The 26900-nt window shown below is 48.0% G+C and overlaps 1 protein-coding gene across 1 annotated transcript in view; it reads left to right on the top strand.

Annotated features, from left to right (window-relative positions):
• The window catches only part of LOC115098356 (extracellular calcium-sensing receptor-like), a 70003-nt gene that overhangs the window by 26708 nt on the left and 16395 nt on the right, over positions 1 to 26900 (top strand). The window contains exons 2-4 of the mRNA XM_029614902.1: positions 7981 to 8796; positions 15829 to 16056; positions 23818 to 23941. Coding sequence (XP_029470762.1) covers positions 7981 to 8796; positions 15829 to 16056; positions 23818 to 23941 — 1168 coding nt within the window. The remainder of the gene's footprint in view (positions 1 to 7980; positions 8797 to 15828; positions 16057 to 23817; positions 23942 to 26900) is intronic.

The following is a 26900-nucleotide window of genomic DNA, read 5'->3' as shown; positions in this document are numbered from 1 at the left end:
TTTTCTTAGAGCATTTCCAGCTAGGAATGTAATGTAAAGAGTGTGACCTTTATGGGAGTTGTGGTTCATTTAATTCAAATGAATTCAATTTTGTTATTCTTCTTAAGAAGATGCTAGGGGAGAAATAAGGAAAGTGAAGAAAGCATATTTTTGCATTTTTCAGGAGCCAAGCTCTGAGCATTGATGGGCCTGAAGATGCTTATTCTCTTGAAGAAGTGTATCATCCTGTAAATGATGTTCTTACACTTGTCCTCTTTGTGTAGTAGCTGGTGTGAAAAATAGTAAGACGTGCTTCATCCTGGTGTATGATGTCCTTTTCTTAGGTCATATAGGGGCAGATTTTTAAAAGAGCGCATGCAGGGTACATTTGTGCGCGCTACCCGGCGCACACAAATGTACACCCGATTTTATAACATGCACGCGATAGCTTTCCCCGTTCCCTCCAAGGCCACTCCGAACTTTTCTTCCGCTCCCCCCCCACCTTCCCCTCCCTTCATCTATCTAACCCACCCCCCAACCCTACCTAAATCCCCCCCCCCCACCTTATTTCAAGGAGTTACGCCTGCCAAGGCAGGCGTAACTTGTGCGAACCTCCGGTACGGCCGCTGTGCCGGAGTCCTTGGTCCCTCCCCCGGACCACCCCCAGATGGGCGCCACGCCCTCGCCCCCTTCCCGCCCCTTTCTCAAAGCCCCGGGACAAACGCACATCCCGGGGCTTGCGCACGCCGCCGAGCCTATGCAAAATAGGCTCAGCGCGCGCAGGGACAGGTTTTCGGGGTTACGCGTGTAACCCTTTGAAAATCTACCCCATAGTGTCCAAAAGAAAATGGTTTTTTGCTTTTATGTGTATTTGGAGGATTTCCTAACTGTATCTGACTATGTAATTGTTTGTTTTTCCCAGATTTCCTCATGGTTTCTGAGTGTTGGCAAATCTATGGTATATGGATATGGTTGTTGCGCTTGGTGGTCAATACTCACTTCCCAGCAAGGTCTCTCTCATCGGATCACAACATGGCCTGGTCTCCCAGTGCCTTCACAGCACACTGCCTCATTCCAGTGTGGCAGAATGTCAACAATAGTGTCTGGTCCCGCGCCTCCTAAGGAGCGTGTACATCCAACGTCGTTAGTTATAAAGTGCCAGCAGCAGGAAAGAGCTAGAGGCACCTCTTGATGAAATCATTCCCAAACCTATAAAAGGCCCCTATGGATTCTCCATCAATGCCTCAGCAACAGGTCTCCCTACTCTTCAGTAGTGCGTGTTGCTCCAGCGTTCCTTGTCTTCAGTTCTTCAGATATCTGGTATTGTCCTTGGCCTGACTTCTGGATTTTCCTGATTGCCACCTGCCACCGGATATACCTCACCTACTCCTACTCTGACCCAGCTACCTCAACAGATCTCTCCACCTTCAGCAGAGGCCCCCACCTAAGACCTGCCGGCCCCCAGGGGGTACATGGGCTGGTAAAGGCCTCTGCCTCATCCAGGTCTGCCTGCCAATTGTGTGGACCTTCAGGGTTCTTCCCTGCAGGTTGCATCCACCCCACCTCGGTCTAAGGGTCCACAAATGTAACAGGTTGCCAAGGCCATGGATCAGGTAGACTTGACATCCCTGCAGGCCATCCTGCATCTTGCCCATAAGCTGCAAGACCAGCAGAAGATCCTGGAGATCCTGGTGACCTCCTTGGACTGGCTGTCCACTCAACTGGATGCACACACTACCTCGGCAGCCCCTTCACCTCCTTCATTAGTGCCGATACTTCCCGTAGCCTCTAGCCATCTCATACCGCAACTGTCAGCTCCACTCAGGGACTCCAAGCAATGTTTTGGGTTCCTGAATCAGTACTGCGTACACATCTCTTTACAAGCACAATTGTTCCCATACGATTTGACAAAGATGACTTACATTTTCTCTCTTTTGGATGGAATAGCCCTAGCGTGGGCCTCCACCCTCAAGGAGCATGCAGACCCATTATTGCACAATTTGCAACAATTCACTGAACTGTTCAAGATGGTCTTTTAAGAGCCTGGATGAACAGTCATGAAGGGTTCCGATTATTCCATCTCCGCCAACACTTCAGAACCCTTGCAGAGTATACCATAGTGTTAGGTTCCAGCCACTTCCCCTGTGAAAGCCCCTCACTTCTGATCCAAATCGTCTCTGGTGTAGCCTCTAGTAGCATGCTGTTCCAAGGACCTGGAAAAAAACTTTTTGTAAATTTAGATTGCCTTTATAGGCCCCTTAGCCAAGACTTCCTGTGACATTGGCTGATGATGTCACATCCTCCAGGTGTATATAAATGAAGTCTCTTGCAACCAGCCAATACCTCAGCAAAAGGCCTAAGGGGCCTAATTCTCAGTGCGTATTGCATGTTCTTGTTCTTGCCTTGAGCGTCCTGCTTCCTGCCCCTGCTCCTGCATTCCAGCTCCTTGGTTGTCTGGTGTCTGCTTCTTCCTCTGCCTCTTGTCTTCTTGTGTGTCCTGGCCTTGTTTCCTCTCCTGGCTTCTCTGCTTCTTCAGATTGACTTCTTAGTTGATCTTGGCTTGGCCCCAAACTTCTCTAACTGGTTCTTGGACCTGACCCTGGTTTTGGACCTGATATTGCTTGGCTGCTATCTGCCCTGACCCTGGTTCATCTCTCAGATTCTGCCTTCTGCTGCCGGCTCCAACTCTGGTTCATGTCCTGGACTTCCTTGCTTGCTGTCTGCCTCAACCTTTACTTGGAACTGGACATTCCCTCTTGCCTTGTCCCTGGGACCTGCCTAAGTCCTTCTGGCTGTCTGCAGCAAGAGCTTAACCTACAGGAATGCTGGTTGGTATTAGTGAATCTCAAGATAGCCCCACCCAGACAATTCTGCCCGGGGTCGGTGTAGGCCACACAGGTTTGCACGTGCAGCTGTGTCAACTACACCACCGCACAGGGGTCCACAATGTTAACACATAGAATTTAGGACCCTGGCAATGGAGCTCAACTTGTGGGAGAACTGTCTCATCACAATATTTCTTGAGTGTGTCTCCTCAAAGATTAAGGACAAGCTCACTTGTCAGGACCTCCCAGCATCTTTAGAAGCTGACTAGGAAGACTGATCACCGACTTCAGCAGAAGGCACGTGAGATTCGCCCACCTCAAAGAAAAATTGCACTGGCACCCCTGTTCCAATGGCTATTTTTACCTCTGGTCCCTGCTCCTCCAATCTCTACTCCTCCTGAAGAGCCCATGCAGATGGGTCACAGTAATTTGGCCCCTGAGGAGCGGTTCCACTGTAAACAACAGGGTCTATGCCTGTATTGCGCTTTCTGGGGACATCTGCTAGCCCAGTGCCCACTGGAGTAATAAAACTCCAGTGCCTAGGGTCCAGTGGGGATGTGACCCTAGGCATTACTGTTTCAGCTTCCCAACTAATATTTCCTGTGACCTTAGAATTGGGTTCCAGAACCTTTTCTACACAGGCATTCTTGGATCCAGGTCCTGGTGGGAACTTTATCATGAAAGAGCTTGTGGATCAACTCCTCATTCCCACATTCCAATGGGCATATCCCATGATAATTTCTTCTATCTATTGAGATTTTCTTCCTGGCCAAATCACCTTGATGACTACACTGGTGACCCTACACACTGGTCTCCTTCATATGGAAAAACTCAGCTTACATGTAATCTCCAGGGCCATACATCCAATTGTCCTGGGATTACCCTGGCTCCAGCAGCATCGCCTGCAATTTGACTGGGCTACTCTACAATTCATCAGATGAGGTCAAGCTGTATACATTCCTACCTGGAGTGCTTGCAACCTCCTCACCACCTGACTGTGGTTACAACTCTTCCGGGACTCCCTCTGCAGCTGTTGCACCCATCGGTTGCAGACGGCTGTGCCCTCTCTGTCTCACCTCTTTTCTTTCTCTTTCCTCTCCTCTGGGCAAGATGGCTGCCTCCGTCTCTCTTCGCCGACCTCTCCGCCGTCCCCAGACCGGCATGGGAGATTGCGTTCGCCATTCTTACACTGAGGTCACTTAGGGCATGCGCGCCACCCTCTCTTTTGAATACATCATGGCGGGAACCTCGGGGGCGTCCCCACCGCATGACATCACTACCTCCGGGTACTTAGCCTCCGATTTCCAATCCAGCTATGAGTTAGCAAGGATTCCGCTCCAGCTAATTTTGACTTCCTTCAGAGTCGTCCGCTCTGAGTTCACACTCCTACAAACCCTCCAGGGTTACGCTAGCTACACCAGGGCGTTCTAAGTACCCGCTCCTTGGGGGCCTTATTCACTTCCACCCACCCTCCGGAGTTATGCTGTTCCAGCAAGGACGCTCAAGGCACCCGTTCCTTGGGGTTTTGCTTCGCTCCTATCTAATCTCCAGGTTTTCCAGCTCATGAGGATCCTAGGTACCCGCTCCCCAGGGTCTTGCACTCGCCTGCCTTCCTCCTGGGTTCACCTGCATCTACAGAGGATATCTTGGCTCCGGCGCTCTTCCTCCGAACTGTGGAGGCCACCTCTCCTACAGCTAGCAGCCTTCGTGAGTACCTTCTCTCTTCAGTCTCTCTGCGTTGTCTCACCACAGAATAGATTCTCAGTGTACTCCGCTCCACGGACCACTACCGTATCTACCATCGCTGACTACGTCATCTGTGACTGGGTTCTCGGCCTACCCCGCTCCGCGGACCACTACCGGACCCCTCACTTCCAGCTTCTGGTGAGACCTTCTCTGCACTTGATACAACTCAGTGCCTGGACTGAACTTATTCATCAGAGACCTACTCCACTGGCTAAGGAACGCAGCCCACTCCTCGGGCATTGCCTACTGATGCATAATAAAGCTTCCATTCTCTCTGTGGTCTTTACTGTAGAGGCAACCTATTGCTGTATTTTCCCCACGGGGATCCTCCCTGTGGGAGGAGTCATCAATACAGCAACCAAGGGTCCACAAACATGTCAAACCTACAACAGCAGCATGCTGACTTTGATGACGTCTTTTCAAAGAAGAAAGCTGAAATCCTGCCTCCTCATCATACATATGATGGCAGGATTGAGCTCCCCCCCCCCCCCCCCCCAGATACCAAGACCCTGCTTTCCGAGACACAAGCCATGTCCAACTATTAGGTCTCTAACAGATCGATACTGTAACGTACGGTTGAAGATTTCCCGTCTGTAACCCGCTGTGAGCGCACAATTCGGACGCGTAAGGCAATCCTGCGATACAGTCTCCAGTTTCACACATCCTTAGCGCTTCTTAAAACAGACGCATAACCCTTTCCGCACCCAGCATGTATATGATATGTAAATGAACAAATTAGCTGTTTAATGAAGGAATTAGCTATTCCCATCCGATACTGTGACACGCGCTCAGATTATCTCCTTTGTAACCCGCTATTTTGCCGCGTCCTTAACCTGTTAGTTTACCACCTACCCTCTACTTGGTGTTAGTGTGGTGTTCGAAAATTAAAACGGGAATAAAGTGTAAAAAATGGGGGTAAAACCAAAGGGAGTAAAGTGTAAAAAACCATGGACGACCTCCATATTAACATTGCAGCGTAAGTTGTTTATATATATGTATAAATACCTGTCACTTTCCTGTCACTTTCCGAATCCCCCAGGCGTGCGGTCATCCAGGCGGCGGCGGCGGCAGGAGCCGGCGGGCGGGTGGGCGCGCGTTGGATCCAGGCGGCAGCGGGAGCCGGCGGGCGCGTGGGTACGCGTTGGCTCCAGGTGGCGGCGGGAGCCGGCGGGCGGGTGGGCGGGCGTTCGATCCAGGCGGCGGTGGGAGCCGGCGGGCGGGCGCGCGTTGGATCCAGGCGGCGGCGGGAGCCGGCGGGCGGGTGGGCGCCCGTTCATCCAGGCGGCAGCAGTGGGAGCCGGCGGGCGGGTGGGCGCTCGTTCGATCCAGGCAGCGGTGGGAGCCGGCGGGCGGATGGGCACGTGTTCGATCCAGGTGTGCATTCATTCACTGCCGGCGGGGGCTGCCGGAGGCCGCTTTCGCCGCCGGCTCCCTCCACCTGGATGAATGCACGCCCACCCGCCCGCTCCGGCCGCGGCCTGGATCAAATGCGCGCCCACCCGCCCACCGGCTCCCACCGCCGCCTGGATCCAACGCGCGCCCACCCGTCCGCTGGCTCCCGCCGCCGCCGCCTGGATGAACAGGCGCCCACCCGCCCGCCGGCTCCTGCCGCCACCTGGATCCAACGCGCGCCCACGCGCCCGCCGCCTCCCACCGCCACCGCCGCCTGGATGAATGGGCGCCCACCCGCCCACCGGCTCCCGCCGCCGCCTTGATGACCGCACGCCTGGGGGATTCGGAAAGTGACAGGAAAGTGACAGGTATTTATACATATATATAAACAATTTACGCTGCAATGTTAATATGGAGGTCGTCCATGGTTTTTTACACTTTACTTCCTTTGGTTTTACCCCCATTTTTTACACTTTATTCCCGTTTTAATTTTCGCCCTGCGCCTTGCTTCGGGAGGGGGGGAACCATCCACTTCCTGGTGCTTGTCATTTCAAATGTCAATTTGAAGAGAGTATCGAGCGGTAGGTGAAGAGAACTGTGCGCGCGGGGAACGAGGGTGCGCCTGGCACTGCCGCACTGCCGCACTGCCGCACTCTTTCTAACGCGGCATAACTGTATCGACCTGTAAGTTAGGTTCCTAGTGCTGGGAATCAGTGCTAAATCCCTTAAATAATTCCCCCAACCTAATTCCACCTCTGTCCCCACTTATCTTTTAGGGACCTAAATTCAGCAGTTCAGATAGTGAAATTTTTCTATTTGTCAGAGCTAGGCGATTAACTTCTGAAGTTAGGCACCTAGATCTTTTGAATATCAGCTTCTATTAGATATTGTATATGTAGGAAGATGAAAAGTGGGAAAGAGTAGTAAAGATATTAGTATGCAAGGAGCTTTACAGCTGCTACACTAAACCTCTTAACTATAATTTGTGCTCCATTATCCAGAAGTCTCAGAAGAACCTAAACACTTTAATCTTGCCATGCTGCTTTTCCCTTCAGCTATGTGTAAGTGTGCTATGACATTATGTTAAATCAGAGGTCCTAGGCAAACTTACATGCCATACTATATTTTTATTTTATACAATCTGTTTACACCAATATTTCAAGCGTACAATTTCTTACACATATGTACCACAATACCATATATCACAACAAGAACTGTGATAGCTTAAAAATTGGGCAACAAGTTGATGACAATTTAAGAACATGAGAGGCTTCTAAGGAAGCCCTGAGAGACGGGGTGAAATGAGGCTCTTGTTGGACAGTATGAGGATAGCATGACATAATAGAACCATTGGAATGCTTGAGATAATTAGAGTTGTATTGTGTAAATTATATAACATAACAGCTGGAGAGTATGATATAATAATTCTGTAATCAAAGAGACATGTATTTATGATGTATATACGAATTGCCTGACATAATTATAAGTGTATTATGAGAGAAAAAATAGCATCATAGTGAAAAATATATTGTGCTATAAGCCGATATAGTCAATTTGAGACAATTGTGGTTGTCCTCTACAAAGTATGTTTTAATATGGTTAAGGTTTTATGTGAGGTATGTGTGAATGGTATGATTGGGATGACTGAAGGGTAAAGTATGGATGGGGGATATGATAGGGTATTTTAGGCAAATCTAATGGGATTATAATAGGTGATATATGGTATTGTGGTCCATATGTGTAAGAAATTGTACGCTTGAAATATTGTTGTAAACAGATTGTATAAAATAAAAATATAATATGGCATGTAAGTTTGCCTAGGACCTCTGATTTAACATAATGTTTTGCTGAGTTTTCAGAGGATATGCATGTTATGTTCACCTTAATAAGTGTGCTATGAGCCACCTTGACTCCTTGCCTTTCTTTCTGCAGAATCTTTAGAATCCTTCAGAACTATTTGCAAGCTTCCATTTCTTTTGGTTTTCCCCATGTAAATATTGGAGGTCATCATTTCAGCTTTTGTTTTGCTCTTGTCCAGATCAGCTATGGATCAGCACTCCCAGTCCTGGGGGAGGAACTCCAGTTCCCTTCTTTCCTGAGGACAGTTGGTAGCATCGAGGCCATGCTGTACTTAATTGTCCAACTGGTGGCTCATTTTGGTTGGACCTGGGTGGGCATCCTGTTCTCCTCTACTGACTATGGCTTGCATGGAGCCCAGGTCCTGAACACAGAGCTTGCTCACTTAGAGGTCTGCGTGGCCTTCTCTGAAACTCTCGGCAAAGATGGAAGCCCAATGAAGATTCGGAATCTGGTGAAAATCTTAAGTACATCAAGTGCAGAGGTTATCATTGTCTATGGATACCCAACAGAGATTGGACCAGTCTTAGAAGAGATGGCACTAGGGCAGGTGAAGAAGGTCTGGATCTTCAGCCCAGGTCTCATTATATCCCCATTGTTCTTCAACAGGCGCTTATGGGAGGTGCTGAATGGTACCATTGGAGTCACAATCCACTCCATGTACATCCCCTCTTTCAGCGACTTCCAGTATAAGAATCGTCCCAGTGACTCTTCTCCTGACATCTTCCTCAGGCCCTTTTGGGAGCATGTGTTTGATTGTAAATGGAAAGAGGGCCCTAATACAACTGGTAAGGGTCCAAGTGGGGAGAAGAAACCCTGCATGGGCACAGAGAGGCTGGAAGACCTGCCAAGCTCCACCTATGATGTGAAGAACATGCGGTACAGTTACTGTGCCTACAATGGTGTCTATGCACTGGCTCATGCACTGCACAATCTGCTGTCCTGTAACCCTGACAGAGGAAACTGCTCCAGCTTTAGAGATGTTCAGCCTTGGCAGGTGAGAAATGGAAGAAATGGAGAAATCTGACTGACTGCTTTTACTAACTGCTGTATCTATGACAGTGTATGCAAGTGTATTTATAGTGCTATAAGTGAAAAAATATATAATAATCATAATACTAATTCATTTACATCTTGTGGTTACAACCAAATATTTTAGAAGATATATGTCAATACCTCTGGGGTGTGAATACTTCATGAGGAAGGGGGCCTTGCTGCAGGAAGCTGAAACCAAATGTAACCCCATCTCCAGGTATGGACTGCTACCCAATACGGCCATAAAAGTATTTCTGTTACTCTTTGGGGCAGGTACCTTCCAGGCCTAGCTTGAACACTGACTCTTCCTTTCAGGGCCTGGATTCTTTGTCAAGTGTGTGTTGGGGGGAGATTACTCCCAAAGCCCTGACTACAAGAGATGTGAATCGGAACCGGAATCGGTTCTGATTCCGGTTCTGATTCACATCGTGTTTTTTTTTTGTCCGGCCCGATCGGGTTTTTTTTTATAGGCTGCGCCCGAGCCGATAAACAAAAAACCCACCCCGACCCTTTAAAACTAATCCCTTAGCTTCCCCCACCCTCCCGACCCCCCAAAAAACATTTTACAGGTACCTGGTGATCCAGTGGGGGTCCCGGGAGTGATCTCCCGTTCCCGGGCCGTCGGCTGCCATTAATAAAAATGGCGCTGATGGCCTTTACCCTTACCATGTGACAGGGTATCCGTGCCATTGGCCGGCCCCTGTCACATGGTAGGAGCACTGGATGGCCCGCGCCATTTTTAAAGATGGCGTCGGCCATCCAGTGCTCCCTCCATGTGACAGGGGCTGGCCAATGGCACGGAAACCCTGTCACATGGTAAGGGCAAAGGGCCATCGGCGCCATTTTGATTAGTGGCAGCCAACGGCCCGGGAGCGGGAGATCACTCCTGGGACCCCCACTGGACCACCAGCTACCTGTAAAAAGTTTTTGGGGGGGTCGGGAGGGTGGGGGAAGCTAAGGGATTAGTTTTAAAGGGTCGGGGTGGGTTTAGGGGTTATTTTTGTGTGCCGTTTTTCCCGCCCTCCCCCAAAATGATATGAGAACCCCCACGAACATTTCGTGGGGTTTTCCTATCGGTTTCGGGGAGCCCCCGATTTCTGATGATTTTGAAAATATCGTACGATATTTTCAATCGTCAGAAGCCCGATTCACATCCCTACCAACTACTAAGGAGGGTGACACCTCTTCTTCCTATTCTTGTCCCTGGAAGAGGGGTATGTCCCAGTGTGTGCTGGATGTGCCAAATTAGATTTAGGGAGGTACAAACACTCAGGTAGATTTTTAAAGTACTGCTCACGCAAAAACAGCTCCATACAAACGTATGTGGACTGCACACAAGCAACGCAGATTTTAAGAAGCCGCGAAGTATGCGCACGTCAAGGACAAGGGGGGGGGGGGGGAGAAAAGGGGCAGGACGTCGGCGTTCCTGGGCAGGGCCAAGAGTTATGGGCATAACTCTGAATTTTAGAAAAGCTGACTATGGTGCATGTCATCCATGTAACTTTACTGCAAGTCCTGATGAGGAGCAAGTCTGGAGATTTTGAGTTTTAGGGATTTCAGCACAGGGTGAGGGTTCGGGGTCAAGTGGGTGTCTTATAGGATGAAGAACCAGAGGGGTCCTCAAGACTGCTGAACTACCATATATACTCGAGAGAGAGAGAGAGAGAGAGAGAGAAAGAGTAGAGAAGACACAGGAGGGGGTTTCCTATTTATTTATTTTTTTATTTATTTGATGAGTTTTATATACCGTTATTCGGGGGAGCCATCATAACGGTTTACAAAAGTGTACAATATCTTGTAACTGAGGATTAGTAAGAACAGTAAACAGATTCTTAAATGGGTAATAGTATAGAAACATTTTGAACCATTAAACAGAATCAGGGAGTTGGATATCGAGTCCAGGAAGAAACAATATTAGGATAGAGGGGAGGGGAAGAAGGAAAAGGGAAAAAAAGGTGAGTCATGGGGTAAGCAATTGGGAGTTCAGTTGAGAGTCGGTATGATTAGATGATTGAAAGTCAGTGAGGACTTTTTAAGTCCTTTTTGAATGTTTTTAGGTCGTGTTGAATTCGTAAGAATTTAGGTAGGGAGTTCCACATTTTGGGTGAGGCAATTGAGAAGGCTCTTTCACGTGTGGTTGCCAGATGTGCATCCTTGACAGGTGGAATGTTTAGGTAACCAGAGTTATTGGATCGTAGGTTTCTTGTAGGTTTTTGAGGGATTATGTTTATTGAGTTAAGACCTTGGTTATCATTATTTATGATTTTGTGGATAATAGTCATTGATTTGTATGCAATATGTGCGTTGATGGGTAGCCAGTGAAGTGCTGTTAGGATTGGTGTGATATGTTCACTTCTTTTTGTGCCAGTTAGTACTCTGGCAGCTGAGTTTTGTAAGATTTGGAGCGGCTTGAGGGCTGAGAGAGGTAATCCGATTAGTAAGGAGTTGCAGTAGTCAAAGGTGGAGAAGATAAGAAGTTGGAGTACAGTTCTGAAGTCGTGGGGGTTGAGGAATGGTTTCAGGTGTCTTAGGGTAAGGAGTCTGTGGTAACCTTCTTTGGTTTTGTTTGTGATGTGGTTCTTGTAAGAAAGTTCATTATCAATGGTAATTCCAAGGTTTCTGGTATAGTTTGTAGGTATTATAGTTATGGTATGTTTGTCAGGAATTGTCAGGGGTGGTAGAGATGGATTAGGTTTTTTGTCCATGAGTAAAATTTCAGTTTTGTCAAAGTTGATTATGAGTTTGAGGGAGTTTAGTTGGTTTTTGATTGAGATAAGTAGTTCAGCGGTTTTCTTGTATGTGTCATCCTATGTTGTAGCAAGGAGGATGGATTGGCAAGCCCAGATTTAAAATTCTACTTCTGAGCTATGCAGCTGAGAAGCATCTTGGACGGATGCACTGAGGCAAAGATAAACATTGGGACAGTATGGAATAGGCAGCAGAATCTGCTGGAGAGTTTACTGTTCAACCTAATTGTGGATCCCTAAGAAACTCTCAGAGCTCTCGTCACTGGATCACTCCTTGATTATATCAGGCCTATGGAGTTGGAAAAGATTAGGGACAAAACTCAATCTGTTTTCCTTCCTATCTACTTTAACTCCATTATATGAAAATCCAAATCTATCTGAGATGTTTTAGTTTTTAGTTTAGTTTATTACAACTTGATTAATTGCCTGTGTATAACACTCAAAGCGATTTACAATAAAAAAGTTGGCAATGCAATAAAATCAAATAATAACAAAATAAAAGTCAATAAAACTGTAACAAACAGAAATAATAACATATGGACACTCATAACAGAGACTAATATAAAAAACAAAATAATACAGAGACTAGTCTAAAAACAGACAATAAATAGTCACATATACTACCTACTGCTCAATAGAAAATAAAATTGCAAAACAATGCTACCTTAATACACAGACAAAACATTTCTTTCAACAGGACCTTCAAAGAGTGACAATAAATAGTACATGATGGCAGATAAAGACCAAATGGTCCATCCAGTCTGCCCAGCATGTTTCTTATGGTAGTAGCTGCCTCTCCGTGCAGGTTACCCTATGCCTTCTGTTAAGGGGTTGCCTTTCTCTGGCCTGCTTCCATCCTGTCTCCATCTCTATTGAGATATGGTTTCCAGAACAGAACACAGTACTCCAGGTGAGGCCTCACCAAGGACCTGACAAGGGGATCATCACCTCCTTTACCGGTTTTCAGTAAACCCAGTGTATAAAAATACACAGTATGGCAAAACAGGCAAAATTGATAGTAATGCCCAGACAAGGCGAAGTGCCAGATAAAGTTAATTATAGACAAACTGTGAAAAGAGGTATGTTTTTGAGATCTTTTCTGAATTTAGCAAATTCTTTCCACTGCACAGACTAAGAGGGAGGGAATTCCAGAGACCAGGAGCGAGGTACGAGAAACTCATCTCTCGTGTTACCTCCAATCTAGTTTTCTTGGTTGAAGGATGAGTTCTCATTTTAGGCTTTTGACAAGCTGGCAGCATTCATCATTGAAACAGTATGCCTCGGGAAGGGCTTTTTGTAAGTTGTTGGATGCCAGGAAGGAGGATGGAGGAGGGAAATCATGGCACAGGAGCTTTTTAAAAAATAGCAGGGCCTGGAAGAAGATAGCAGAGCAGCAGCCAACCAAACTTAGGGAAAATTTAGCTGATTATCACTCAATATTGTGCCCGGGGAATGCCTCCAGCTTGCCTGTGGTCTCACTGGTCTAGGGATTTTATTTAGTCAGTTAAAACAACAAATTTTAAACTGGGCAGATTTATCTGGTAATCTTTTGAAAATTATCTCTTAGAGGGTAATTTTCAACAGTGTGTGTAAGTCAGCATATACATGAATACATATGTGCACACAAAGTTATGCCTGCATTTTATAAAATGTGCAGCATGAACCAAAGAGTTTATAATATACTGTTTATATCTGCCCCCAAAATACACATGTATGTTTGAGTATGCGCACATCATTTTGATGCAGAGAGCCACATATTTTCTATAGGGATGTGCAGGAGAAAATATTTCGTTTTCGTTTGTTTGTTTTCAGGAGGCTTTTTTCCCCCCACAAATTGAATTTCTTGGATTGATTGATTTGTTTCATTTGTGTGAAAAAAACAAATAAAGCAATAAAAAAAAAAATATATATATATAAGGCTAAAACAATGAAAACTAGGCATTCTTTCCAACCTCTCAGAAAAATGTTGGGGCCAAGAACCATACCCCCAGCCCCCACTTATCTGGTCTGGTGGGGATCCGCCAGCTCGGACTAGGCCGAAGCCTTGGACTTGCATAGGCTGAGACCATGGTAGAATGCCCAACATCTGGGCCTCGTCCTAGGCCGGACCCCATGCTGACGCAGCAACCCGACCCAAAGGATGGTTCCTGACGCCAGGCCTGATGCTGTGACCCAACCTGGAGGCCAGATTCCAATGCCGGGAATTTGGCCTAGGTCAGGGCCCAGGCCCGACGCTGAGACCCGATCCCAGCAGATGGCATCATTTGGCTTTCAAGCAGCCGAAGAAAGAAGAGGACCAAAGAAGAGCTCCCAGGCCTGGGCACTGAGGCCTGACCCGGAGACTGGGTCCTGAAGCCAGGGCCTCAGCCTGGACCCAGTCCTGATGCCGCGACCCGACCTGGAGGCTGAGTCCTGATGCTGAGGCCTCGGCCTAGACCAGAACTCTGGGCCCAGGCCCAATACCATGACTTGCCCCAGAGGCTAGGTCCCGACACCGGGTCCTACACCCGGACTCAGGCCCGAAGCTGTGATATGACACGGAGGCCAGGTCCCGACACCGGGGCCTCAGCCTAGGCCGGAACCTGCTCCTGTGGCCAGGTCATGATGTTGTGTTCTAGGCCTAGACCCAGGCTCGATGCCAGGGCCTCAGCCAAGAGGCTGGGTGCCGATGCCTGGGCAATGGCCCAAGGTCAGGCCCAGGCCTCGGAATCCAGTCCTGGGAGCTCTTCTTTGGTCCTCTTCTTTCTTTGGCTGCTTGAAAGCCAAATTATGCTCTCTGCTGGGGTCAGGTCACGGCGTCAGGCCTGGGTCCGGGTTGAGGTCTTAGTGTTGGGACCTGGCATTCATCAGATATACAATGGATCAGGTAAGTTTAGTTTTTTTTTTTAATTTTCGGGGGTCTTGTCTGAGGCTATAATGGAGGCACGGCATCATGCTCTGGCCTAGGCCCTGGCTCCTGCTTTGGGCCTTAGCCTCGGCCTAGGTGAGACCCTGGCTTCAGGCCTAGACCTAGGCCTGATGCATTGCTTTAAAACGAAACAAATAAGGTTCATTTCATTTGGAGGGCCCTTGATTTGGTTCTGGGCCCCCCAAATACAACAAATTAGCCTTATTCATCACAATTTTATGTTTTTGTTTTAAATGAATGCACACCCATATTTTGGAAAACTACGCACAAAAAAGGGGCAGATTTTAAAACCTGTGCGCGGGCGCAATTGTGCAAGGGGGTGCACAATTGTGCAACTTGCGCGCGCCAAGCCGCACAGCCTACCTCCATTCTCTCCGAGGTCGCTCCAATTTCGGAGCGGCCTCAGAGGGAACTTTCTTCCGCCCCCCTGCACCTTCTCCTCCCTTCCCCTACCTAACCCACCCCCCAGCCCTACCTAGAACCCCCCCCCCCCTTATCTTTGTTGAAGAAGTTAAGCCTGCCTCCTGGCAGGCGTAACTTATGCGCACCGGCCAACGGCCGGCCCACGATCCCGGGCACAGCGGCAAATGGCCACTGTTCTGGCGTCCCGGGGCTTGTGCGCGCCGCCGAGCCTATGCAAAATAGGCTTGGCACACGCAGGGTTTTTTTTTAAGGTTACGTGCGTAACTCTTAAAATCCGCCCCATATTGTAAACACACATGAAATGTAATGTGTCGGTATTTACCACAATTTATGCTTAGATGAAGTTGTTTTATAATGATTGCGAACACTCTGCTTATGAAAATTCATGTTCACATACTTTTATTCACCAGTTTGCTGAAATCTCTACCAGTTAACCCCCACTTCCCCCAGCTTATCTAGACCCCTCCACCACTTCATTGTTCCCCCCACCGCTTAATGCTCTACTCGAAAAACGCAGACAAAAGACAAATGTGATGTAATTTCTGCAATGCAATTACAGTAGAGGGCAGGTGGAATGGGGAGAGAGGTGAGTGATAAGTTTTAGTGTATTGTGTAAATGCTTTGCTGTAAGGTTTCATTGCTATTGTATTAATTGAAATGCAATAAACATTTCTTTTTAAATTTAGAAAAGGAATTACTGTTCTACAGCACAGTCACTGACTGAAATCAGTACCCAGAATATGTGACACTCTTATAGAAATAACCGGGTACCCCACCAAAAAGGATGCTGACCTCTGATTGGCTGATGTTTTCATTGCAAAGCATTGCATTATAAGGGCAGGGAGGGTGCTGAGGAGTCAGTGATGGACCAGAAGTCCTTGATTTTATTCAGTTCTCCTTTTTTGCTGCAATCCAGGTTCTCCAGCACTTGAAGCGAGTCCACTTCTGGAACCCTGTGGGAGAAGAGCTGTACTTCAATGAGCGTGGGGACGCCTCTTCTGTCTTTGACATCATGAACTGGCACCTGACCCCTGATGGTGGCAACAGATACCTGACAGTGGGCTTCTATAATCCACTGACGTCAACAGACAGAAAGCTGAGCTTAAATGAGAGCCTCATTCACTGGGGAAGGGGATACTCCCAGGTAACATTCCACCCTCCCACTCCCTCCAAAAAAAAATAATATTTAGCGAGGCACAAACACTCAGGTAGATTTTAAAAGCGTTGCTCACGCAAAAACAGCCACATACATGCGTATGTGGGCTGCGCAAAATCAACGCGAATTTTAAGAAGCCACGCGCGTCAAGAACAAGGGGACAGAAAAGGGGCAGGGCATGGGCGTTCCTGGGCTGGGCCAAGATTTATGCGTGTAACTCTGAATTTTAGAAAAACTGACCATGGTGCGTGTTATCCGTGTAACTTTTCTGATAGTCCTGATGAGGAGCAAGTCTGGAGATATCGAGTTTTAAGAATTTCAGTTCAGTATGAGGGTTCAGGTCAAGTGGGTGGCTTATAGGATGAAGAACCAGAGGGGTCCTCAAGACTGCTGAACTACCATATATACTCGAGGGAGGGAGGGAGAGATAATATGACAGTATATATATATCTACCACTGTAAGAGGGGCACATTCTACTCAGGGTGGGTTTGCATCATAAAATCCTTATTCAAACCTTTTTTAAACCCAGTTACAGTAACTGCTGTAACCACATCCTCTGGCAATGAATTCCATAGCTTAATTGTACATCGAGTAAAAAATAATTTTTTCCGATTTGTTTTAAATGTGCTTGCTAACTTAATGGAGTGCCCCTTAGTCCTATTTCTGAGAGAGTAAATAACCGATTTACATTTACCTGTTCAAGTCCTTCATTCCCTCCCCATGGCCAGGGTGCAAGGGTATATAGTGCACCAATGTAACACCCTACACCCCCCCCCCAAACCCACCCTGAGTTGAAAGTGCTCCTCTTAAAGTGGTGGATATATACAGAGGCTGATGCAGTATTAGACACTTAGGTCAGCGTGCCACTAAACATGCAGTTGGAAGTGCATTTTGGACATACTAGACTTGTATCCAAGGGAATATTGGGATCAGCATTTCCAAAACGAGTGTCAAAATCAGTTTGTAGTTAATAGCACTCATCATATGTAAAGTCCATGTAGATGACTAGCTATTAGCTATTACCCTATGATGCCAAAAATTGCCACATGACCAAGGTGCTCATTTTTAACATGGCAAATGTTAACGCCTGCCTGTCAGCTGGCATTATAGCATGCTGTGCTCAAGGGTTCACCAAAAAAACCCAAAAAGTCCTGTTTTGTGATACCTCCTATAAGCATTGTTGCGATACTAAATAGGAGGAAGGAAGGAAAGCAAAATAATGCCTTGCTCAAGGTCTCAAAATAAAAATCCTGCTTTCCGTGATTACTCATAGGGGGAACCACAGAAAGCAGCATCCCCAAGGTCTGGCCCAATTGTAACCCCTGCTGGTAGCAAGTGAAGATGAGAATAAATGAATATTAAATATAGGGCGCTTAATATTAATTTATTCACTCCTTCACGTACTGCCAATTAGTCCATTCACTGTTACATGTCAGTGAAAGGACCAATATCCTTTCAGAAATCTGTCCTGAAAGGGGATTGGTCTTTTACACTGACAAGTGTCAATGAAAAGCACCAATCGGGAACAGCCCTACCGGGGATGGGGCAGGAACTCTGGCCAGGCTGTTGTAGATGCACAGCCTTGTCTCCTGGGCGCCATGCACTGCCTCCATTGTATACAAAGCTATCCTGGATATCCTGAAAACCAGGCCTAATTTTGGCTCTCGGATCTAGAGTTTGCCTTAGGGCCTATCCTGTCCCCAGCAGTTTCTCTCTCAATTCCCCACCCCATTCTGCTTTTGTCTTCACTGAGCACACTGCTGAATCTTCCCAGAGGTGTTATTTGCTATTTAGCAGACTCAGGGATTGGATCAATAGGGATCCTGCCAAAATTTTGGCAACAATGTTACTAATTGCCATCCTCCTCCCATCCCTCTGAGAATGATTCAGTAAAAACACATAATTGATCAAACTTTCAAATATAAAACTTTAAATGAATATTCAAATTCCGGTATCACTTCAGTGACAGCAACACAGACTCTCTCCACTGCCAGGAACACTGTAAAGTAATACAAAACCACTCTTAACCTATAGAGCAAATTTAGCATACCATAACAGCACTAACTCCTAGAACTCAGGACCCAGGGTTAGTGCTACCTCTTTTTCTGCCCTTTGCAAACCATTACTACGTTGTCTCCCATGCAACCTCTTTCTAAGGCTTTGGTGAGCAGTGAAGTTAGGTTATAGCAGGCTACCAGATTTCTCATGGACAAATCTGGGACATCTGTTTTCTGTAGTACCAGCAACGAGCAAGCAGCTCATTTGTGGTTATGGCGGAAGAGGATGGAGAAGAGGGTGGTCCAGTGGTCTTTCTCCATAATAACTGTAGAAAGCTACCCTCTAGAATTATGTAAAAGTACAAATTTTGTTACCACAAAATGGGGCCGATTTTAAATGTTACGCACGCGGGGTACATTTGTGTGCGCTACCCGGTGTGCACAAATGTACACCCGATTTTATAACATGTGCGTGCTGCCGCACGCATGTTATCAAATCTGGGGTCGGCGCACGCAAGGGGGTGCACACTTGTGCACCTTGCATGCACCGAGCCCAAGGGGAGCCCCGATGGCTTTCCCCATTCCCTCCAAGGCCGCTCCGAAATCGGAGCGGCCCTCGGAGGGAACTTTTCTACCACTCCCCCCCCCATCTTCCCCTATGTAATCCACCCCCTAGCCCTAAGTAAATCGCCCCCACCTTTGTTGCAGAAGTTACGCCGGCTGCCGGTGCACTGTGCCGGAGAACTTGGAACCACCCGGGACCGCCCCCAAACTGCTGCCATGCCCCTGGCCCCGCCCCAACCCACCCCGGACCCCTTCGAAGCCCCCGGCCCTGCCCCCAGCATGCCCATTTTTTAAAGCCCTGGGACATACACGCGTGCCGCCAAGCCTATGCAAAATAGGCTCGGAGCGTGCAGAGGTAGGTTTTCGGGGGTTATGCGCGTATCTTATGTGTGTAACCCTTTGAAAATCTACCCAAATATTTAAAACCCAATATATAAGCCTCAGGACTGTAGGGTATGTCATGTATACAAGAAAAATAATGATGCACCAGAACAAATCAAATCAGCGCAGAAAATCCTATTATTCCCAAAATATAGATTTTGTGTTGGAGACGTTCAGATTAGAGACTTTGAACTAAGTCCCAGAATACTTTATAATTATCAGTTAATATTGTCCAGCCAGGCTCCAGGATACTCAGACTTTACAGACTGGCTCAATTATGTGCCACAGGCCTGTGCAGATGCAAGGTTTGCTCAGTGGGTTGTGCAGGCTCTTCAAGGACCCCCTCCCCCCCCCCCCCCCCAGCAAAAGGCAGCACAGAAAATATTGTAATGGGTTCTAGAACAGCGGTTCTCAACCAGTGTGTCGCCAAGAACATGCAGGTGTGTCACCACACTTCCAGGTCCCCCACTGACCCAGCTGCTCCCCCTACCCAAGCGAAATAGGTCCTCCACCCTGGCTTAATGCTGACAGCCCGGGCGGAACGCAGCAGAACAGATAGAGTCAGCAGCACCGGCATGATCTCTTCTTCCCGCCCCTCCCCCCCGGCCTGGAAGAGGAAGTGGTGAGCAGTGGGTGCATGAGCAGGAAGAAAAGACCTTGCTAGTGCAGGCAGCATCGGCCTGAAGAAAAGGAGAGGCGCGGCCTTAAAAATGAGCAGCACAGGTTGGAGTAAGATGAGGAACAACATCAACCCATGCAGCTGATTGGACTCCTTTCTCCGCGAGGGCTGAAAATGAAGGAGGTTGTTGCTGCTGCTGCTGCCGCTAGTTTGGGAGGGGGGGGGGGAGTGAGAGAATGAGCAAGCGTATGTGTTTGACATCCTGTGTGTGTGAGTGAGACAGCATGTATGTGAATGATTGAGAACCTGTATATGTGAAAGAGAGTAAGTGTGTGAGAGATAGCATAGAAACATAGAAATGACGGCAGACGTCTAGAAGACCAAACGGTCCATCCAGTCTGCCCAGCAAGCTTTCATACTTTTTTTTTTTCATACTAGCATGAATGTAAGTTTGTGATTGAGAACCTGTATGTGTAAGTTTGTGATTGAGAACCTGTTTGTGTGAAAAAATATATGTGTGTGATTGAGATCTTTTGTGGGTGAGAGAGATCATGTGTAAGTATGATTAAGAGCTTGTGTGTATAAGAGAGAAAGCATGTGTGTCTGTGTGTGACTGAGAGCTGGTTTAGGTGAGGGAGCATGTGAGTATGTGGTTGAGAGCATGTGTGAAAGTGAGAGAAAGACAGCATGGGCCGGATTTTAAAAGGGTTACTCGCATAAGTTATGCGCGTAACCCTCTTAAAAGGCCCCTGCGCGTGCCGAGCCTATTTTGCATAGGCTTGGCGGCGTGCGCTAGCCCCGGGACGCGCATAAGTCCCGGGGCTTTGCAAAGGGGGCGTGTCAGGGCGTGTCGGGTGGGCGGCGTGAATTTCGGGGCGGGGCAGGAGGCGTGTCAGGGGCGTGACGCCGGCCCGGGGGCGTGGTCGAGGCCTCCAGACCAGCCCCCAGGTCGGGTGATGGCGCGCCAGCAGTCCGCCAGCAGGCGTAAATCTGCCAACAAAGGTAGGGGGGGGTTTAGATAGGGCTGGGGAGGGTGGGTTAGGTAGGGGAAAGGAGGGGAAGGTGAGGGGAGGCGGAAGGAATTTTCCCTCCGAGGCCGCTCCAATTTCGGAACGGCCTCAGAGGGAACAGGCAGCGTGCGCCGGGCTCGGTGTGCGCAGGTTGCACAAATCTGCACCCCCCTTGCGCGCGCCAACCCCGGATTTTATAGGCTACGCGCGTATCTTATAAAATCCAGCATACTTTTGTTCGCGCGTGGTGCGTGAACAAAAGTATGTGCACGCGCTGTTTGTTAAAATGTACCCCCATGTGTGTCTGAGTAATTGAGGGCTGGTTTAGGTGAAAGAGCATGTGAGTATGTGATTGAGAGCCTGTGTGTAAATGAGAGAACGAGAGAGAGCATGTTTGTAAGCATGTGAATGAGAGTCTGTGTGTGAGAGAAAAAGACAGCATGTATGTGTGTGATTGAAAGCCTGTGTGTGTGTGTAAGTGTGAAAAGATAGACAGCATGTGTGTAAATGTGTAAATAAGAGCCTATATAAGAGAGAGAAAAGGCATGTGTATATGTGAGCAATTGAGAGCTAGTGTGAGAAAGAGAGAGGAGAAAGTTGCAAGCAAACCATCCCTCCTCCTGCTAATTCAAAACAATCTCAGGGCACCTGGATATCAAACGTTCCCAGGTATGCAGAGCAAAAACTTTTTTGTATCCTTATTATTTTTCATTACTGGGTCTTTGTGTCTGGCTTGTTGCGGTTTCCAATTCAGGTTTTGTCTGCATGCTTCTAGTTATGCGTTTTGGTCTCTATTCTTTGTCAGGTGAGGTTCTCTGCTGGCATGTAGTTTGTGTAGGGCACTATAGCAGCCTGACTTGGTCCGTTTTCCTAATAGGAGATGTATTGGTGTCTTAAGGCCTGGTGTAATATTTTCAGTGTTGCCTTTTCTTAGGTAAGGTGGTTACTGTTTAAGTGCTGGAAATTGGTGCTGTTTTGGTGTGGGCTGTTTACTATTTATGCAATTTCTGTTCAGACAGAATACAGATCTTTTACTCTTGACAATAAAAATAATACTGGACCTTTATTTTTTATTTTCACTTTGAATTGTAATGACCAGTGTGTCACACATGTGAGCATGGTCTGTCAGGTGTGTCACGATGGGAAAAAGGTTGAGGACCACTGCTCTAGAACATTAATACACTTCCAATTGGGGGGGGGAAAAGTCAGGCTGCTATAGATCCCTACTCAGACCCAGCATGCTAACAGAATCCATCATCTCAGTCACAGATATACCCTCACCAAATACTGAATAAGGGACCACAAACTAGAAGTAGAAATAGACAAACTGGAAACTCCAATAAGCTAGACTCTGAGAATTGCAACCCTGGGGATACAGAAACAAATGCATTTCCTTCTGTGCTGAGCAAAATATAAAACTATTAGAGATGCATATTCATAAAAATGGCATATTCCAATGACTACATTTAAAATAAATTGCTTTTTTTCTATATTTGACTGGGCATTTTATTTTTATAATCATGTTCGTCACAATGTCCTACTCCTCTCACTGAATCTGCCCCCACCCTCAATTTCAACTCAATTCCTGATTCCCCAATCTCCCTCTCATTCTCTGAATCCACACGCTTCCCCCTACCCCAAACCTCACCCAATATAGGTCCCAGTTCTGCTACTAATCCTAATTTCCTATTCCTCTATGGCATCCCCCACCTAACCTGAGTCCCCATTGTTCCCGGAGACCCAACTCCTCCCAGTCCCTGAGTCCTCTCTCTCCTTCAATCCTTGTCCTCAAGATTCCGCTTCTCCCTTCCTTCCTAATCTCTGAGACCCCATGAGCAGAGCCGCCCCCTCCTAGGTAAGCGCAATGGCTGTAGTTGGTTGTGTGCCGTGCTCTGTGATGCTGAGCACTGGTACTGTCAGCTCAGTCAGCCGAAGGCAGGGGAAAGACCATGGAAGAAACATGGGAGGAGGGTCTACATTTGGGTCGTCTCCCTCCTTTTCCCCACAGCTCCTTTCCAGTCCTCTTCCTCCTCACCCCATAGCTGCTATATATCCCATATGGCCCCTTTCCCTTCCTAATCCTCCTCCAAGACGTCACTCTGACTTGTGCCTCCCCTCTCCTGATATGACCTCTCTAGTGCTCCCTCTCTAGTGCTCCCTCCTGAATTGACCTCTCTAGTGCTCCCTCTCTAGTGCTCCCTCCTGATATGACCTCTCTAGTGCTCCTATCCTCTCCCTTCCCCTTCTGTGCACATTATATAGCTCTTAGTCTGTTGTTACTTCTGATTCCTCTCTCTACAAATCCCTTCCCGACTTCTCTCTTCCCTACTACCTTAATAGCTTTTTTTCCCTCCCTGCAAAATCAGCCCCTTTCCAGCTTCCAGCCTCCGCTCAGCTTTTGGGCTTCTTCCATGGCAGGTCCATTTGGCAGCTGTAGCAACAGGTACAGAAAAGAAAGCCAGCCTGCATGCACAGGCAGGCCCTGCAATGACCCCACCCACTCCTTCTGCACGGGCTTCCTGTAAACACGGAAACTCATGCCGGGGAACGGTGCTGTTGAAGTGCATAAGGGCTGGCTCCAGGCCCACCACTGGATTTCTTTTCTCTTAGGATGGGCTTGGCTAAAGGTGCAAGCGCAGATTATTTTTTATCTTCTGTTGGCAACGGACACTTGGATGGGCCTGTATCTGAAGTGGGTGAGCACGGCCCACCCGTAGCTACGCCACTGAGCTCTTTTATTGCACTTCGAAGATAGTTTGCAAAAAAAGCTACCCGGCTAATTTCTCTTTATAAGAAAAACTAGCAGCATGTGCAGTAGAAGCAGCTACGCACTTTGCAGCTGCCACTTGTGCGGCTTGCAGAAGAGGGATAAAATAGTGAGCAGGCTTGTGAAAATGCTGCGTGTACAGGCTTCTATACTCCTCCCATCTAGTCACTGTGAATCCCATGCGTGCTTTACAGACGTCCTGAAGAGGCCAAGTTTTACACAGGTCAGGTACGATTCTGAACATTGTCCTCCCCTAGACCAGAATGAGATACAGGAAAAGAAGAGAATCTGGCTGTGTTCATGAGAATCTCTTCTCAGTGTTTTCAGGAATGTCTGGGAGAATCGTCAGGCTCTGTAACTCTCTCTTCACCATTAGGCAGCACTAATGTTCCCTTCTGTTGCCCCCTCAGGTCCCACGCTCCGTGTGCAGTGAGAGCTGTCCCCCGGGGTACAGGAAAGTTCCACAGGAAGGACGACCTGTCTGCTGCTTCCACTGCACCCCCTGTCCTGAGGGAGAGATCTCCAACCAAACTGGTGAGACCTACCTCAGTGAAGGGAGAGAGAAAAGAGGAGGGGGAGGAGAGGGGCCTCAAGGAAACCTCGGAATGCACCTAACCAGTGATGAAAGTCAAAGAGATGTCTTCGAAAGTCATAGTTTCTTAATCTTCAGGTCTTTACTTTCTTATTTTGTGCTTTATAGTTCCCAAATATTAGGGAGGTTTATCATGAAGGCTCAGGGAGCTCCCTCAGCCTCGGGCCCAGCCAGTACTATTTTCCACAATAGTACCAACCAGCCTATGCCTCTACCAGGAGGCACTGACCCGGCCTGGGGCGAGGGAGCACCCCAGGTCCTCCAATGATTTTTTTAAAGGTACAGTCATGTCGGGGTTTATTTGTTTTTTTTTTTGGGGGGGGGGGACGACTCTGGAGTGAGCGCCTCTAAGCCACCAGATAACTTTGGGAGGTTAGGAATGTGGGGGGGCCTATACATAATATGGAAAGGGAGGTCGGTGGGTTGGGGGATCAGGGGCATTTATTGAACTGGGGGGGGGGGGGATTACTGGATTCAGAAAGGGTTTGGGCAGGGGGCCCAGTCATCACTGCATGGCGGAATTTTTTTTATAATTTTTAACTTATTTTTTGTGGAGTCTCCTCAGAAGGCAGCCCCAGGGTGGGAGTGTGGTCTAGTAAGACCCTCAGTGACTTTTTATAAACTTTTTTTTTTTTGGGGGGGGGGGGGGGACATGTTGGGCTGCATGGCCCTTTAAAGCAATGGTGGCTCTGTACAACGAGAGTCACCACTGCGCTTTTCCAAAGCCTCTGCCACGTTCTTTTGTCTCGCAAGACAAAAGAACTCAGCGATACTGCCTTGTATTTTGTCAGGGAGGAGTAAAATATCATGGGACCGCCCCCCCCCACACACACACACACAATATTGGGCCCCTCCCGTGATAAAATATCACGGGAGGGTTTCTTAATGTAAATATTTTCTATTGCCCAGGAAACTGGATTAAAGAGCAGAAAAGAGATATAGAGAAAGGAATGAAATAAAAATAATGGTAAAGAAAATGAAGGAATGAGGGAGAAACAAAGAGGCAGATTTTAAAACCTGCGCACGGGCACAGATTTGTTCGCACAACCCGGCGCAAACAAATCTACGCCAGATTTTATAGCGCGTGCATGTTATAAAATCCAGGGTCGGCACGCACAAGGGGGTGCACAATTCTGCAACTTGCGCGTGCCGAGCCGCGCAGGCTGCCTCCATTCCCTCCGAGGCCGCTCCGAAATCGGAGCGGCCTCGGAGGGAATTTTTCTACCGCTCCCCCCCACCTTCCCCTCCCTTCCCCTATCTAACCCACCCCCCAGCCCTAACTAGATCCCCCCCCCCCTAACCTTTATTTCAGAAGTTACGCCTGCCCGAGGCAGGTGTAACTTGCACGCGCCAGTGCGCCATCCCGCAGCACAGGCCACTGTGCCAGAGGACTCGGGACCGTCCCCGGACCGCCGCCATGCCCCTGGACCTGCCCCCAGACCGCCCCCTGACCCCCAGACCCGCCCCTGGACCTGCCCCCGGACCGCCACGCCCCCGGACCCACTCCCTTCATGCCCCTGTTTTGAAGCCCCGGGACATACACGTGTCCCGGGGCTTGCGCGCGACGCTGAGCCTATGCAAGATAGGCTCGGCACTAGCAGGGGCAGCTTGGGACATCTTTTCGGGAGTTACGCACGTAACCTTTTGAAAATGTGCCCCAAAGGGAGCAGGGAAATATCATTATTATTTTAATTTGATTGATGAAAATAATTACTGTATTTAATCTTTCTGCCCTGTCTCTTTATTTCCCAGAAGTGAAGAATTATAGTAGCCATATTGGTTCTGGAGCATAGGCACCAGCTCTGTGTGTGTTAAAAGTGCTTTAGAAATCCCCTTTTGTCTCCTGTATATGGATTTTTCTTATCATACCACTTTGACCCAGTCTTATTCAGGATCAGAAAAAGAGGTGTACTGCGGGACCCCAAACTTCCAGGTGAAAAAACACTTACTATAAAACAAATGTTTCAGCACTATTCTTTAGCAGCATGGAAAAATGACAGGTGGCTCAGCCAATCAGTGTTCACTTCTATTTTAAAACCCACCCTCTCAGTTGATCAGTGCTCACTTCCAGTCCAAGCCCTGACACATTCTCTGCTCCTACCCCCAGCCATTTGTTGACATCTGTTTTAACCCCCACCACACCACATCTCTTTTTGTCCTTTTTGAGAATGTCACATCGACACACCTCCTTTCTGCCCCTTGTGGATGACATAGACCTTTCCATGAGATCACAGTGGTAGTTTTTGGTAGGGATGTGAATTCATTTTAATCAAATTCACAAAATGTAATGAATAAGGGCCAATTTGTTTCATTTAAAAGCCCCCCAAATTAATTGAGGGACCCCCGAATTAAACAAATGCTATTCATCTAATTCAGTTAATACTTCCGGTCAGGCCTAGGGCCTTGGGCCTAGGCAGAGACCCCAGCATCCTACTTGGATATAGGTTGAGGCCCAAAGCAGGTGCAGAGGCCTACACCTGAGTGTGATGTCAGTGCCTTGGCCTACGCCTAGGCCCAAAGCCGTGGCCTTAACTAGGGCATAGGCTGAGGCCCAAAGTAGGGGCTACGGTCTAAGCCCAAGTCGATGCCAGGGTCTCGTCCTAGGCCAGGACTGATGTCTAGCCCTTTGCTGAGACCCAAGCAAAGGCCCAGGCCACACCAAAACAAATTTTACCAGGGTCAGGAAATTTTCCAGCCCCCACTTAACTGATTGGTTGGGTATCCAATGCCATGGGCAAGCTGGGTCCCGAGGCCTGGGTTTTGGCCTAGGCTGGAGCCCAGGCCCAGGCTCAGGCCCAACACTGGAGCTCTGTCTGGAGTCTGGGTCCCAATGCCTGGTTCTTGACCGAGGCCCAGGCCCTTTACCAGGGCCCAGCCCGGAAGCCAGGATTTGATTCTGGG

Source organism: Rhinatrema bivittatum, chromosome 1, assembly GCF_901001135.1.
Source record: "Rhinatrema bivittatum chromosome 1, aRhiBiv1.1, whole genome shotgun sequence".
In the NCBI taxonomy this organism is placed as follows: Eukaryota; Metazoa; Chordata; class Amphibia; order Gymnophiona; family Rhinatrematidae; genus Rhinatrema; species Rhinatrema bivittatum.
The sequence above is the reverse complement of the archived record's forward strand: the minus strand, read 5'-3'. Positions and strand labels throughout refer to the sequence as shown.